This window comes from Macaca nemestrina, chromosome 15 (assembly GCF_043159975.1).
Source record: "Macaca nemestrina isolate mMacNem1 chromosome 15, mMacNem.hap1, whole genome shotgun sequence".
In the NCBI taxonomy this organism is placed as follows: Eukaryota; Metazoa; Chordata; class Mammalia; order Primates; family Cercopithecidae; genus Macaca; species Macaca nemestrina.
Genome location: NC_092139.1, coordinates 44,270,709 through 44,286,429, shown reverse-complemented (window position 1 = coordinate 44,286,429; position 15,721 = coordinate 44,270,709). Strand labels below are relative to the sequence as shown.

The window sequence follows — 15,721 nt, the reverse complement described above, 5'->3', positions numbered from 1 at the left end:
CCTCCGCCCTCCACCGGCAGGCTAGTTGATGTTTCTCCCTGCCTTCCCCCACCCTTGTTAAAACTTGGCTCTTGAGAAGGCAATTACAGTTTCAGAGGGCTTGAAACTTGAAGGGAGAGTGGTTTGAGATGCTGCCCGCTCCCACCCCAGGTGAAAGTTGTTTTGTTTTTGTTTTTATTTGGGGATCAAAGGCACTATTTGGCCCCAAAAGAGTACGATTAATCAAGGTGCTTATATAAAAGAACCTCAACTCCCCCAATACTAGATAAATTAAGCAGACTGCTTTCTTTTTTTTTCTTTTCTTGGCAAAGCAAGAAATCACTATAAATTAGCACACAGTAATGGGACACAAATTATGGAGTTGGTTCCAAGTGTTGTCATTTCCTTCTCCTTCCCTATAGAAGTGGGTTTAGAGCGCCTACTCTGGCCTTGGCCAAGGGAGGAGGGTGCCCCTTTCTCTCCTTTTTTTTTTTTTTTTTTTTTTTGAATAAAGCGTCATCGTGACGCGGTTTCCTGCTGCACTTGGTGACTTGTTGCCTTTCTGTGAGCTGGGGTCGTGACTTTCTGTGCAGACAAAGAGCAGAGCGGCAAGTGCGGCGTCTGCAGAGACTTTGGCATAGCCCTCTTGTCACCAGGAGAGTCCTTTCTCTACAGTCTGTCGCAACTAGGTGCGCAGGTTGATTTATTCCACGCCTTCACCTTTGGCTCGCTCGTGTGAGCCTGAGAAGAGAGTGGCTTTGTGAAGGGCATCCCCATGCTGGTCTCTTCCCAAACAGCCCTCCTTTTGTCAGGAGTCGGCTGGGAGGGGACCTCAGCCCAACTGTGAAAATGTTTGTTTCTACGGAGCCCCTGATGAGCCTTGGGAGTCTACCACCCTGTCCCCAGACACAAAACAGAAAAAGCCTGGACTTTGCAGTCTTCCGTTTGGATTGTGCAGGTCTCTCTTAATGTTCAAAAGGCTAACCTGCAGGTGTGCTGTGTGTCTCCAGGTGCCAGTACGGCTGGCAAGGCCTGTACTGTGATAAGTGCATCCCGCACCCGGGGTGCGTCCACGGCATCTGTAACGAGCCCTGGCAGTGCCTCTGTGAGACCAACTGGGGCGGCCAGCTCTGTGACAAAGGTATAGCCCCTAGGGATGAGACCCAGGGTGGGATGCGGGCCTCGGAAGGAGTGTGGGATCTGGGGGTGGGATGGCAGTAATTTGGTTTTTAATTTTATTGGCAGGGGCTTTTATTCTGAATTCTCCTTGAATGCTGTGTGGGTTTTCTGGTTTTCTTTTTAAAAGACGATTGGGGCTAGAAACATGGCAGGTTTGCCACCTTCACAGGCGTCTCTTAGTGACTCCAGGATCTTTTTGGCAGATCTCAATTACTGTGGGACCCATCAGCCGTGTCTCAACGGGGGAACTTGTAGCAACACAGGCCCTGACAAATATCAGTGTTCCTGCCCTGAGGGGTATTCAGGACCCAACTGTGAAATTGGTAAGTGGTCCAAGCTGAATGAGAGTCCTTTGTCTAATTTTTCTGTACTCAGCCTTTAAAAAATATACTTAAGGACTTGTGTAAGGAAAAAAAAGTGCAAATAGCCTCCAAAGATAGGCCTTATCCCAGCCATTCTGTAGGCCTTTGTAACTTTCAAGTCCCGAAGGTTTTTTGGATGATGTTGATTCATATAGGAGGCAGCGGGAGATGAAATGACCCCAGCTCTACCATGTCTCGGAATGTGGTTAGAGACAGCTCAGTGAGAAAGATGACTTCCTTTCTTTCCTAGACACAGCAGGCTTCTATCACACGCTTGCTTTTGGTTTTTGAAATATGCTTGCACTAGTGGCTGTGGTGTGGGATTCGGTTGGAGGGCGGGGCGTGGGGAGGCAGCGGTGCGCAGGCATCCCTCGCTGACTGCCATCCTGGTTTTTGCAGCTGAGCACGCCTGCCTCTCTGATCCCTGCCACAACAGAGGCAGCTGTAAGGAGACCTCCCTGGGCTTTGAGTGTGAGTGTTCCCCAGGCTGGACCGGCCCCACGTGCTCTACAAGTAAGTCCAATTTTCAGCCTGTGTCCATTCTAAGGATCCTTGTGCCAAGATACCACGCTGGGGAGAGGTACCTAGGCTTGTCCAGTGTGCACGTCTCAGCGGGAGAGGGGCGGGTGCAGGCATAAGTCTGGTAAGCAGTCTGGCGGCTTGTGTGTTTGGAAGTCTCCCAGCACCCCTATCCTGTCCCACTAAGGTAGTGCATGTATCTGTTCTTGGAAGGAACGTCCTCGTGGAATCGCTTGTTCCTTTGCATCTGCTTCCCGGAGCTGGCCACCTTCCAGTTGTGGTTATTCTCCTTGCAGCCATGGAGAGCCTGCCTTCAGGGGAGGTTGTCACTCACTACTGGATTTTGTCATAGGGCCAGGGGGCCCCAAAAGAAGAACGTGGCCTGCAGAGTTCCTTTGGCTGTGAGACAGGGCTGTATGTCAGAATCACCTGGGGTGCCTTACAGTGTGAATCTCTGGGTCCCCCAGATTCCCTCCAGAATCCGGGAGTCCATGGTCTCTGATAAACTTCTGAAATTCTGCAGTGCAGCCAGGCCTGAGAACCGCTGTCATCAGCACCCCAGGTGTGGTTATGGATGTGGATTTCTGGGGTCAGCTTGCCTGTGCTGGTCCCGGGCCCCCACCCGTCACTTGCGGAACTCCAGCAGGCCACAGAAGCTCCCTGGGCCCTCTTTAAATGGCACAGTAGCAATTGCCGTCTCCGAGGGTTGTCATAAAGACACAAAAGTGAATACTTGATAAATTGTCAGGAGTTCTCTCTGGTCAGAGCAGAAGTGGAGAATGCAGCCTCTAGGTGTGCTATTTTGGGCAGACTCTAAGCAAATAAGAGGAATAAGATTTTCCACCTGTAAAGAACTGTTTTTCCTTACTCCTTAGCTACTTCTGAGCCATGATGAAACTTTTCTTTAAAAATAAAGATTAGGCAGATAGAGATGCCCTGTGTTCCTCCTGGGCGGATGCTCTGTCAGGATCCAGCTGTCTTTCTCCCCCACTGCTTAGGTTGGGGATTACATGAACTGGGGCAGTGGGGGATTTAAAGCTAAAATCAAGGCTTCGGCCTTATCGTCACTGTCCCACTTGTCCTGCTGTAGCTTTCCTTGTAGCAGGTGTCTGGCTCTTCAATGACAGCCCCTCATGTGAGAGGTGATGTTAAAGGATCTAATTGTCAGATGGATTGAATTAAATTGTCAACCCCCTCCTTTTCTTGTTGACCAGACATTGATGACTGTTCTCCTAATAACTGTTCCCACGGGGGCACCTGCCAGGACCTGGTTAACGGATTTAAGTGTGTGTGCCCTCCACAGTGGACTGGCAAAACGTGCCAGTTAGGTAAGAAAATCCCTGCGACTGTAATTTTTATGTCAAGGTTGGCTTTGTCAAAGCCATTACAGAAGACGAGCGTGTGGCCAGCAGTGTGAGTTCACACTCCATCATGCTAAGAAGTGATTTATTATCAAGAGTCTAGCGGGCTTGGGAGAAATAACTTGAATGCAAATGGACTAGCTCTTTTAGGCCCTGTGGGAAAGTCGTGGGATTCCTTGAACCATGTCAATCGTCTGTCCGAGGAGTGTTCAGCTGGGTTCCAAACGGGGATGATCTCATGAGGAATGAGCTGTCTGCATTCTTTTTGCCACATTTAAATCCCAGCAACTAGGCTGCGCTGGGTTTTGCACAGAAATGCCTGGTGGCTTTCTGCTCTTCTGTTGGGGGCTGGTTAACTAGCAGCTGGAAAGTTATCAATTAGCGTTCTTAGTGGATAATGGCTAGGGAGAGGGATCAGATGCTTAAAATAGAGGGAACCTCTAGTATCTTTTATTTAGCTAGCTTATTAAAAAGGTCTCATGTCTCCGACAAACTCTGGCCTGTTCTTTTCTTTTTTACAAAGTGGGGGAGATGCGGGTTGAACTTCATTTCTCATGCTCATCCCCATCTCCTTTCAGATGCAAATGAATGTGAGGCCAAACCTTGTGTAAACGCCAAATCCTGTAAGAATCTCATTGCCAGCTACTACTGCGACTGTCTTCCTGGCTGGATGGGTCAGAATTGTGACATAAGTGAGTGACTTTGTTTCCATTTTGATTTTCATGGAACTTGGGTAGCCGACTTGCTGGTCTGTGTTGAGGCTCCAGTCCTACGCCTCGAGCAGTAGAAGGAAAACCTTAGAGTGGGAATGTTTTTTTGAGAGGGAGTGGTCAGTGCAGCAGTGAAAACACACACTTTATCAGGTTCATTTAGCTGCTAAAACCAGCCATATTCTGATAATGTGGCTGAAACAATGATGTGAAGTTTCACTCCCTCATTCTGGAAGAATTAGGGAGGGTCCCCACCCAGCGTAATAACCTTATCTCACGGGAAGCACACAGGAAATCTGATTTGAAACTTATCTATCCTGAGCTGAGAAGGCTTTTCAATTAAGCCCAATTTCACTGTAAATTACCTCTTTAAAATGATGACTTATTTATTTTTTAGATATTAATGACTGCCTTGGCCAGTGTCAGAATGACGCCTCCTGTCGGGTATGTAAATCTTTGCTTAAATCAAAACTTTGACAATTGACAACAAATCTTTAGATTTGTGTGACACTGGGAGAGCTCTGTCCCTGTGAGATTTAAAAACTTGGGTGAAAAACGAGCCTCTCGGAAGTTTCACTAGGGCTTATATTACCCCAGCCTCGTGGGAGTCATTTTGAAGGCATGCACGTAGAAATTCCTCTAACCGTTTTCAGAGGTTTGGCATTTGGCTATTTCAGTGAACCAGCTAAACCGCAACAGTCATGCTAAACCACTGAAGCCCTGTGTTTGTGGAATACATAGGAAAAAAAGCACGTGTCTCTCTCTCCCCTTCTCCTCTTCCAGGATTTGGTTAATGGTTATCGCTGTATCTGTCCACCTGGCTATGCAGGCGATCATTGTGAGAGAGACATCGATGAATGTGCCAGCAACCCCTGTTTGAATGGGGGTCACTGTCAGAATGAAATCAACAGATTCCAGTGTCTGTGTCCCACTGGTTTCTCTGGAAACCTCTGTCAGGTGAGTGGTGGCAAAACCTCAGATGGCCAAGTTTTTACAGCAGAGCTGCTGCCTCCTCCGCTTGCCCTTTACTCCTCCCTCAGCTCTTATGTCTGGAATTTCCTGACATCTATTAACATCCTATTGATGAGTCTCTGCTAGACAAATGCTGGTGGAAGGAGATATTGACGAATTATTTTCTTCTTAGTGTCTTCGTCTTTGTGTTCTATTTGGTTCCCTCCACCCCCTCTTGGGCTCCCTCTCCCACTCTGCTCCATTGTTTCAAATATGGACATTGGCAGTCCCTAGGGCATGGACATGTATCTTACAGGGTGACTTCTAATAGAAACAGAAGGAACTGTCAGATTCCAGTGCCTGCTGCCCCAGAGAAGTTATCATGACACCTTTGTTTTACCCTGATCCCTCCCCCTTTTCCCTGTTCCTGATATTTGCAGCTGGACATCGATTATTGTGAGCCTAATCCCTGCCAGAACGGTGCCCAGTGCTACAACCGTGCCAGCGACTATTTCTGCAAGTGCCCCGAGGACTATGAGGGCAAGAACTGCTCACACCTGAAAGACCACTGCCGCACGACCCCCTGTGAAGGTACCTCCCTTCTCCTGGGACCTGGCTGTCTCCACTTTCTCCTTTTGTCCCCACTTACTACCACTGCCCCTTGCTACACTTGAGAAGTAATGTATTGGTGAGGAGGACCGCTACAGTGAAATGATCCTGTCTGTGTAGCGGGCCGCAACACGTGGAAACAATCTATTCAGGCCTGCCAGTGGGAGAGCCATGTCTACAAGTAGCCCAGGGGAGAGAATGTGAAATCCATTTAGCATTCCTGTTCTGGGGTGGGCTGATGTGCAACGCTGAGGCAAATGCCTGAGAACAACACTGTCAACAGAACTTCCTGCAACGGCAGACTGGGGGAATGTTCTGTATCTGCACGGTCAGGTGTGGGAGCCCCAGGCAATGTAGACTGTGACTAGCGCAACTAGAAACTGATTTTATTTCATTTTAGTTCATTTAAATGTAAATAGCCACATGTGGCCGGTGGCTGCTGTATTAGGTAGCACAACATTTAAAGCTTCTATAAGATTGTCCTTGAGCCTTGCTTAAGGTCAAAAAGGAAGTGAATAAAGCAGGTCCTTTTTCCTTAGCAAGTGTTTACCAAATTGGGTAGATGTCAAAAGTAGCATGAAGGGGACCTGCAAACATGTGGGTTTTCCTGGTTGTGGAGGGAGAAAATGCTTTAAAACTCTTTGCCTGGAGTCTCGACTTTGCCACATCATAATGTGATGTGGCATGTTGCCAGTATCTTGGCTTCCCTGGGGTGTGTCTCATTAGCCAGAGGGTCCCTGTCTCCAGGAAAGTGGGCTTGGCCCAGGCCCTTGGCGTAGGAATGCTGCGTCTGTGGGTGCATGACTATGATCTGATCCCAAGCCTATCTTCTAGTGATTGACAGTTGCACAGTGGCCATGGCTTCCAACGACACACCTGAAGGGGTGCGGTATATTTCCTCGAATGTCTGTGGTCCCCACGGGAAGTGCAAGAGTCAGTCGGGAGGCAAATTCACCTGTGACTGTAACAAAGGCTTCACGGGAACATACTGCCATGAAAGTAAGACTCCCTCATCCGGGAAGGGACCAGTGCTCCCCGGTCTGCCCCTGCCCCTGCCCCGCCTTGGGATCATTGGTGTTGAAAGTTTTTTCTTTTTTCTTTTTTTTTTTGAGACCAAATTTCGCTGCTCTTGCCCAGGCTAGAGTGCAGTGGCGCCATCTTGGCTCACTGCAACCTTGGCCTCCCAGGTTCAAGCGACTCTCCTGCCTGCCTCAGCCTTCCTCAGTTGCTGGGATTACAGGCATGTGCCACCATGCCCAGCTAATTTTGTATTTTTAGTAGAGATGGGGTTTCCCCATATTGGTCAGGCTGGTCTTGAACTCCCAACCTCAGATGATCCGCCCCGCCCACTCGGCCTCCCAAAGTGCTGGGATTACAGGTGTGAGCCACTGCACCCCGCAGTGTTGAAATTGTTTTAATCAGAAACAGCAAGGCTGGGGAAGACCGGTCGAGGCTTATCTTTACATCTGGATCTAAGACTGAGGTCGTGTTCAATTTACCAGATCACTCTGCCTCGGAGCCTCCATATCTATGTTGGAACATTCTGGAATGTTGCTAGGTTGGGTGGTTCCTCTTTAGGAGTTTCTTCCCCACTTTCACCAAGTACAGGTGACTGAATGCCCATGTGAGGGCATTAAGTGGGTAAGGCACTCTGGAAGTTTCTGCTTGATAAGCCGCCTAATTTGAGAAACAGCCCTGATGGAGGGTGGCAGGTGGAGGTGCCAGGTGCATTGTGTCAGGAGGGAGCCATGAAAACTGCCGAACAGTGCTTGTCTATGGCTTCACTTGTCCTTCAGCTCCTTTTTTTTTTGCTTTGTTTGGTAGATATTAATGACTGTGAGAGCAACCCCTGTAGAAACGGTGGTACTTGCATCGATGGTGTCAACTCCTACAAGTGCATCTGTAGTGACGGCTGGGAGGGGGCCTACTGTGAAACCAGTGAGTCTGCCACTGTTTGGGGAGCTCTGGGATGTATGGGTCATGTTGGAGGGATCCCACTTCAACGTGGGAAATCTTTCTTTGTCCTGGAAATCTCTGGAAGCAAGACCCCAGTGATTTCTGCAATAGGACAGTATCACTTGTGTCTCATTTGCGTTTGAGTACTGATGACAGCTTATGGGGAGGAATTTCTGCTGAGGAGCTATAGAATTAGACTGTGTAACAAATATTCCTGCTTGCAAGGAAAGTCATATTTCTACTTTAATTTCCATGGGACTTCCAGAGGCCCACCCCACATCTTGCCTAACTTGTGGCATTCAAAGTAACCTGGTTGGGAGCTCCTTTATTCCTGGAAAAGCCTGATTGTGTTAAAGTGCTACGGCTGTTCTCAGAATAGGGTGTTGGATGTAGCAGTAGGAAAGGCTTGGCTCTCACCTGTCGTGAGTGGTCCTGGACTTGGTCTTCAGCCGATTGTCTCCTCTTTGATTCTAGATATTAATGACTGCAGCCAGAACCCCTGCCACAATGGGGGCACGTGTCGTGACCTGGTCAACGACTTCTACTGTGACTGTAAAAACGGGTGGAAAGGAAAGACCTGCCACTCACGTAAGTGGTAGATGGCCTTGGATGCTATCTCTGAGACCCTTCCCTCTGTCTCCTGTGGGAGGGGGCCACTGGGACTCACACTGAGATATTTTCCTCCAGGTGACAGTCAGTGTGACGAGGCCACGTGCAACAACGGTGGCACCTGCTATGATGAGGGGGATGCTTTTAAGTGCATGTGTCCTGGCGGCTGGGAAGGAACCACCTGTAACATAGGTAACTTTCTGCCCCACGTGGGATCTGCAGTGGGCATGGCCACCTGGGCGTGTCTGCTGGTTGGCCCCTGGAGCTTATGATATTTCTCTGGGCCTGGTTCTTGCCCCTCCAGACTGTTTCTGGATACTCAGGGAGGGTGGTCGTGTCTGCTCTTCTTTATAGCCCGAAACAGTAGCTGCCTGCCCAACCCCTGCCATAATGGGGGCACATGTGTGGTCAACGGCGAGTCCTTTACGTGCGTCTGCAAGGAAGGCTGGGAGGGGCCCATCTGTGCTCAGAGTGAGTGTCCTCCCCCTTGAACTCTCCCAGGGCTGTCGGAGCAGATCCTGACACCCTTGGGGACTTGCAATGGAAACCAGAAGCAGAGCTGTTTGATGTCTGCTTTTGTATCACCTGGGTCTGCATTAATGACTTGATGGGATACAGCCCTGACCTGGGCATGAGAAAGTCGCCAATGAGATAAGTGGAGACAGATGGCGTCTCAGTTCCCAGCTCTGGGTCTGACCAGCAGCCTGTCTCCTTCCATTCTCACCCCCACCCCTATCCCCTACCAGGGCCTCTTCCTGCGTACATGTGTCCCACAGCAAAACTAAGTGTGGTGCGGGCCTGGTTCCAATTTAGCGAAGGTATTTTGCTGGTGTTAACTACGACTTTATCATTTGGGTATTAAGGAAATAAGCGGTGGTTTTACTTAGGGCTAAGACCGCTTTCCCTTTTGAAGGCCTCACTATTAAGTTGTCTTTTCTTTGCAGATACCAATGACTGCAGCCCTCATCCCTGGTAAGTGTGACATCCTTTTAAGCCAGCACTCATCCAGTATCGTGTGTGTGTGTGTGTGTGTGTGCGCGTGTGTGTGTGAATCACCCAGGGATCGTGTGTAAAATGCAAGTTCTGAGTCAGGAGGTCTGGGGTGGGGCTTCAGACTGCTTTTCTAACAAGCTCCCAGGTGAAGCGATCCTGCTGCTCCACGGACCACACTTTAATTAGCCAGCTTGTGTCCTCATTTAGAGCAGTGATTTTTCAACCTTGGCTGCACACCAGAATCACCTGGGAGCTTTTAAAAATCCCACTGCCTGGGCTGCAACCAAGACCTACGAAATTAGACTTTCTGGGCGTGGGACCCAGGCATCAGTATTCTTTAAAGCTCCCCAGGCAATAGCCATGGGGTGAGAGCCACTGACTGTAACTGGTGTGGTGACATGCGAGTGACTGGCAGCCAGAGTCATGGACTGGGAGGCTGGTAACCAAGGCGGTCTTTGCTTTCTCAGTTACAACAGCGGCACCTGTGTAGATGGAGACAACTGGTACCGGTGCGAATGTGCCCCGGGTTTTGCCGGACCTGACTGCAGAATAAGTAAGGACTGTCCCTGTCTGATTTTCCCAATGGCTTTACCCCTTCATTCCATACCTCAGCCCGAGACTTTCATCTTTAAAAACAAAGCCACCATTCCGTTTAAGTAGCTCTCAGAGAGCAAGGATCTCCCTCTTCCAGCTGGGATTAAGATATCCCAGGCTGGATCCTCCCAGGTACCTGCTGGTGGTTCCCTGGGTGGTGTCGCCCTCCTTGTTCTTGGGGAGAGAGTGCCAGCCACAGAATCTGATGATTACACTGGGGTCCTGAAGAAAGTGTGTGCATTTCCCCGTGACTAACATGAAATTATGGGCAAGCAGACATTAACCGCAGCTATACTGGTATAGGATAGAGCTAATACAAATGGAAGGGAGGACGACTGTGGCTTCCAGAGGCTTGTCTCTGCTGGGTCTGATCAGGCCCTGGAGAAATGACTAAAATAGGAAAATACGGGCAGGCAATGCAGTTTTTCAAGAAGTTTAAAACGTATTATTTCGAGCCTTTTCTCTAATTTTTTTTTTTACAAGCCCTTTCTCTTACAGAACAAAAAAAGGTGCTAGAGTAGTTATGGTTTGATTCTTGTACCCAAATTGTCTGAAATTTTACTGGTGCTTGAAATCCAAGTCTGGGATTAACTAGTCTTCAGCACTAGATGGGGGCAGGTTGTATCTGTTTCATGTTTCTAAATAAACAGTTGGCAAACTGTGGCCTAGGGGCTGTATCCAGCCCACTGGCTGTTTTTATACATATAGTTTTCTTGGCATAGAGCCACACATTCATTTACGTATTGTCTATGGCTACTTTCATGATACCACAAGAGTTGAATAGTTGTGACAGAGACTATATACTCCACAAAGCCCGGCGTGTTTACCGTCTGACCCTTTCCAGGAAACTTTGCCAGGCTTGCTGTAAATTGCACTGTCAGAGAAAGGAATCAAATTAAAAATTGCTGCCTCCCAAAATGGTTCTCCGCTGTTAGAATGCAGGATGGTGGTGGTCTTTGGGGGCCAGTGATTGGAGATTTTTGCAATAGATGATCTGTTTCTTCTTTTGGATGCTGCTTCCCTGAGTGAAAATTCATCAAGCTTATGATAATATGCTTTTCTAGTACATTATGTCAATAAAAATCTCAAAACATTGCTACAAACCATCAGTCCCTAAACTTGAACTCCATTTCTCCTAGACATCAATGAATGCCAGTCTTCACCTTGTGCCTTTGGAGCCACCTGTGTGGATGAGATCAATGGCTACCGGTGTGTCTGCCCTCCAGGGCACAGTGGTGCCAAGTGCCAGGAAGGTATGTGTGCCAGGCTCCAGCTGCCCATGGGTCTTCTGGGGTGAGCGACCTTTGCAGTCACCATTTTGACTTTTCACAAATAAGCCACTGTGCTCAGGGAGGGAACACGCAGTGGGGGGCTGCAAGGAAAAGGAAACGTGAGGAGTCTTCCCCAAAACAGGTAGCTGTTTTTGGTCAGCTGTTGCCACAATAGTGGGTACCAAACCATCCCAAACTGCTGTGGCTTGCAGCAAGCATTATTTTTACCGCTTACGATATGCAGCATGGGCAGAAAGATTGTGCTGTGGGTTGGGTTCAGTTCGGCCAGTGGCTGTGTCTGGGGCACATTCCCTTCGTTGCCAATGGTAGGCGTGCAAGAGGCTGGTCACAGGCTCTGCTTACATCACATCTGCCAATGTTATATTGGCCAGAGCAGGTCTTGTGGCCAAGCGCAGAGCCAGCAAAGGTAGGAAGTATACATGCTGTTACTGTGGGAAGAATGATCTTAACATAGCAAAGGGCACAGGTGTAACCATTTCATAACAGGGACCAAAGAATTGAACCCTGATCCGGTTCACAGAAAAATAAACTGCTCACCAGTCTCCACCTGTCAGTTTCAGGGAGACCTTGCATCACCATGGGGAGTGTGATACCAGATGGGGCCAAATGGGATGATGACTGTAATACCTGCCAATGCCTGAATGGACGGATCGCCTGCTCAAAGGTAGGACATGATGGCTGCCGCAATTCACCTGTGTTCTGGAATCAGGGGTGAGCATGCCTGCTAAGCTGCCAGCTTCTGTTTTTCTCCAGGTCTGGTGTGGCCCTCGACCATGCCTGCTCCACAAAGGGCACAGCGAGTGCCCCAGCGGGCAGAGCTGCATCCCCATCCTGGACGACCAGTGCTTCGTCCACCCCTGCACTGGTGTGGGCGAGTGTCGGTCTTCCAGTCTCCAGCCAGTGAAGACGAAGTGCACCTCTGACTCCTATTACCAGGATAACTGTGCGAACATCACATTTACCTTTAACAAGGAGATGATGTCACCAGTACGTAACAACTTTTTGTTTTTATTTTGGAATGGTGGATGTCTGCTTGCTTGCTTTAAAGGAGGAATGTCATGAGCTAGGATCTAGTTCTCCCTAGCCTCAATTCCTATCTTATAGTAAAGTGAGCTTGAACTTAGCCCAGCCTCAAAGAGAACATCTCAGCCTTTTGTTCTTCCTCTCAATCTTACGTGTGTGGGTTTTTAAAATCGTTGTAGGGTCTTACGACAGAGCACATTTGCAGTGAATTGCGGAATTTGAATATTTTGAAGAATGTTTCTGCTGAATATTCAATCTACATTGCTTGTGAGCCTTCCCCTTCAGCGAACAATGAAATACATGTGGCCATTGTAAGTATAAGACCCTTTCACACCTCACTATTCGACTGCAAGGCAGTTAACAAACTTGGGTTAACCAGTGTCTGAATGGAGCAAATTCACTGACAAAAAGCTTTGCAGACACAGATTGTCAAGTAGTTTTGAAGAAAGGCTGCTTTGAATATTCCCCTGACTCTCAAGTCTGATCATTCTTTTTCCAGTCTGCTGAAGATATACGGGATGATGGAAACCCAATCAAGGAAATCACTGACAAAATAATCGATCTTGTTAGTAAACGTGATGGGAACAGCTCGCTCATTGCTGCTGTTGCAGAAGTGAGAGTTCAGAGGCGGCCTCTGAAGAACAGAACAGGTAGGTGTCAAGTGGGACTAGTTTATTTGTGTGATGGCAGACGATCTCATTACACTTCAATAAAGCCATCAGGTCGGGGGATTACTTGGCAGTGTCCTACCCTTGCAGGAGCTCCCAATTTAACTGAGAACTGAGGGCAGCCTACTTGACTAAGGTCACATGGCCCATGACAATAGAGATCTGCCTCATATTTTCCTTCCCAACACACTATGCAATGTTCCCTGCAGAACAGGTATTGTGTCTAGATCCATGACAAAGCCCTAGGACACCGCTTGTCCTTTGTCCTTGAGTTTGAAGCTGTATAAAGCCTGACTTGGCATTTAGGTGTCCTGGGACAGCCCAGCCACTGCTGAGGGCTGTGAGGCTCGATGGCCCTGCAGGATGTCCAGGCTTCCCTCCTGAGGATCTCGAGCACCGTTTCAGCCAAGAGAGAGATTGGGCATGGAGCCATGGCACGTTTGAGCTGTCTGTGCTAATTTGAATCGGGTTTCTAGTTCTGAAAACTGACTCCTGTACTGAGCTGCCTCAGTGGCCAGACTTAACAAGACACTGCTCTCCCCATGTGAAGTCAAAGAGCCTGCAGGAGCTGCTGCTCCACCCAGTCTCTCCAGGGATAAGAGTGTCAAGGTCTACAGGGGCCTGATCCCAGCATTTGCTTATCAAGTTGTGAAGTGACCATATGCAATGATGAAAAGGGACTTGTCCCTGTGGCCCCCCTCTGAGGGACAAAGGGCAGGAGAACCACTGTTGGTATTCTTTTGTTCTGCGGTGACGCTTTTTTCTTTCTTTCTTGGAGAGTTAATTGGTTTTGTGCCTGCCTTACAGATTTCCTGGTTCCCTTGCTGAGCTCTGTCTTAACCGTGGCTTGGATCTGTTGCTTGGTGACGGCCTTCTACTGGTGCTTGCGGAAGCGGCGGAAGCCGGGCAGCCACACACACTCGGCCTCCGAGGACAACACCACCAACAACGTGCGGGAGCAGCTGAACCAGATCAAAAACCCCATTGAGAAACATGGGGCCAACACCGTCCCCATCAAGGATTACGAGAACAAGAACTCCAAAATGTCTAAAATAAGGACACACAACTCCGAAGTAGAAGAGGACGACATGGACAAACACCAGCAGAAAGCCCGGTTTGCCAAGCAGCCGGCGTACACGCTGGTAGACAGAGAAGAGAAGCCCCCCAACGGCACGCCGACAAAACACCCAAACTGGACAAACAAACAGGACAACAGAGACTTGGAAAGTGCCCAGAGCTTAAACCGGATGGAGTACATCGTATAGCAGACCGCGGGCACTGCTGCCGCTAGGTAGAGTCTGAGGGCTTGTAGTTCTTTAAACTGTCGTGTCATACTCGAGTCTGAGGCTGTTGTTGACTTAGAATCCCTGTGTTAATTTAAGTTTTGACAAGCTGGCTTACACTGGCAATGGTAGTTTCTGTGGTTGGCTGGGAAATCGAGTGCCGCATCTCACAGCTATGCAAAAAGCTAGTCGACAGTACCCTGGTTGTCTGTCCCCCTGCAGCCGACACGTCTCGGATCGGGCTCCCAGGAGCCTGCCCAGCCCCCTGGTCTTTGAGCTCCCACTTCTGCCAGATGTCCTAATGGTGATGCAGTCTTAGATCATAGTTTTATTTATATTTATTGACTCTTGAGTTGTTTTTGTATATTGGTTTTATGATGACGTACAAGTAGTTCTGTATTTGAAAGTGCCTTTGCAGCTCAGAACCACAGCAACGATCACAAATGACTTTATTATTTATTTTTTTTATTGTATTTTTGTTGTTGGGGGAGGGGAGACTTTGATGTCAGCAGTTGCTGGTAAAATGAAGAATTTAAAGAAGAAAAAAATGTCAAAAGTAGAACTTTGTATAGTTATGTAAATAATTCTTTTTTATTAATCACTGTGTATATTTGATTTATTAACTTAATAATCAAGAGCCTTAAAACATCATTCCTTTTTATTTATATGTATGTGTTTAGAATTGAAGGTTTTTGATAGCATTGTAAGTGTATGGCTTTTTTTTTTTTTTTTTTAAATTCTTCTCATTACTTGTTGCCTATAAGCCAAAATTAAGGTGTTTGAAAATAGTTTATTTTAAAACAATAGGATGGGCTTCCGTGCCCAGAATACTGATGGAATTTTTTTGTACGACGTCAGATGTTTAAAACACCTTCTATAGCATCACTTAAAACACGTTTTAAGGACTGACTGAGGCAGTGTGAGGATTAGTCTAGAACAGGTTTTTTGTTTTTTTGTTTTTCTGCTTTAGACTTGAAAAGAGACAGGCAGGTGATCTGCTGCAGAGCAGCAAGGAAACAAGTTGAGCTATGACTTAACGTAGCCAAAATGTGAGTGGTTGAATATGATTAAAAACATCAAATTAATTGTGTGAAGTTGGAAGCACACCAATCTTACTTTGTAAATTCTGATTTCTTTTCACCATTCGTACGTAATACTGAACCACTTGTAGATTTGAATTTTTTTTTTAATCTTCTGCATTTAGGGAGTATTCTAATAAGCTAGTTGAATACTTGAACCATAAAATGTCCAGTAAGATCACTGTTTAGATTTGCCATAGAGTACACTGCCTGCCTTAAGTGAGGAAATCAAAGTGCTATTACGAAGTTCAAGATCAAAAAGGCTTATAAAACAGAGTAATCTTGTTGGTTCACCATTGAGACCGTGAAGATACTTTGTGTTGTCCTATTAGTGTTATATGAACATAAAAATGCATCTTTGATGTGTTGTTCTTGGCAATAAATTTTGAAAAGTAATATTTATTAAATTTTTTTGTATGAAAACATGGAACAGTGTGGCCTCTTCTGAGCTTACGTAGTTCTACCCGGCTTTGCCTTGTGCATCTGCCACCCCGCTGAGTCTGTTCTGGTAATCGGGGGTATAATAGGCTCTGCCTAACAGGCATGGAGGAAGA

At 47.6% G+C, this 15,721-nt stretch overlaps 1 protein-coding gene across 2 annotated transcripts in view; it reads left to right on the top strand.

The window, feature by feature from the left end:
* The window catches only part of LOC105481518 (jagged canonical Notch ligand 1), a 35,984-nt gene extending 20,387 nt beyond the window's left edge, over positions 1-15,597 (top strand). Inside the window, exons 6-26 of one of the 2 annotated variants that reach the window (XM_011741148.3) lie at positions 990-1,120; positions 1,362-1,481; positions 1,920-2,033; positions 3,254-3,367; positions 3,979-4,092; positions 4,508-4,554; positions 4,894-5,067; positions 5,502-5,652; positions 6,505-6,669; positions 7,495-7,608; positions 8,101-8,214; positions 8,314-8,427; positions 8,590-8,706; positions 9,180-9,207; positions 9,696-9,781; positions 10,962-11,075; positions 11,669-11,778; positions 11,868-12,101; positions 12,317-12,448; positions 12,637-12,787; positions 13,613-15,597. In XM_011741148.3, coding sequence (XP_011739450.1) covers positions 990-1,120; positions 1,362-1,481; positions 1,920-2,033; positions 3,254-3,367; positions 3,979-4,092; positions 4,508-4,554; positions 4,894-5,067; positions 5,502-5,652; positions 6,505-6,669; positions 7,495-7,608; positions 8,101-8,214; positions 8,314-8,427; positions 8,590-8,706; positions 9,180-9,207; positions 9,696-9,781; positions 10,962-11,075; positions 11,669-11,778; positions 11,868-12,101; positions 12,317-12,448; positions 12,637-12,787; positions 13,613-14,070 — 2,902 coding nt within the window. In that variant the 3' untranslated portion in view covers positions 14,071-15,597. The remainder of the gene's footprint in view (positions 1-989; positions 1,121-1,361; positions 1,482-1,919; positions 2,034-3,253; positions 3,368-3,978; positions 4,093-4,507; positions 4,555-4,893; positions 5,068-5,501; positions 5,653-6,504; positions 6,670-7,494; positions 7,609-8,100; positions 8,215-8,313; positions 8,428-8,589; positions 8,707-9,179; positions 9,208-9,695; positions 9,782-10,961; positions 11,076-11,668; positions 11,779-11,867; positions 12,102-12,316; positions 12,449-12,636; positions 12,788-13,612) is intronic. The other variant, XM_011741149.2, reaches the window with a different exon arrangement.
* Positions 15,598-15,721: the final 124 nt, after the last annotated feature.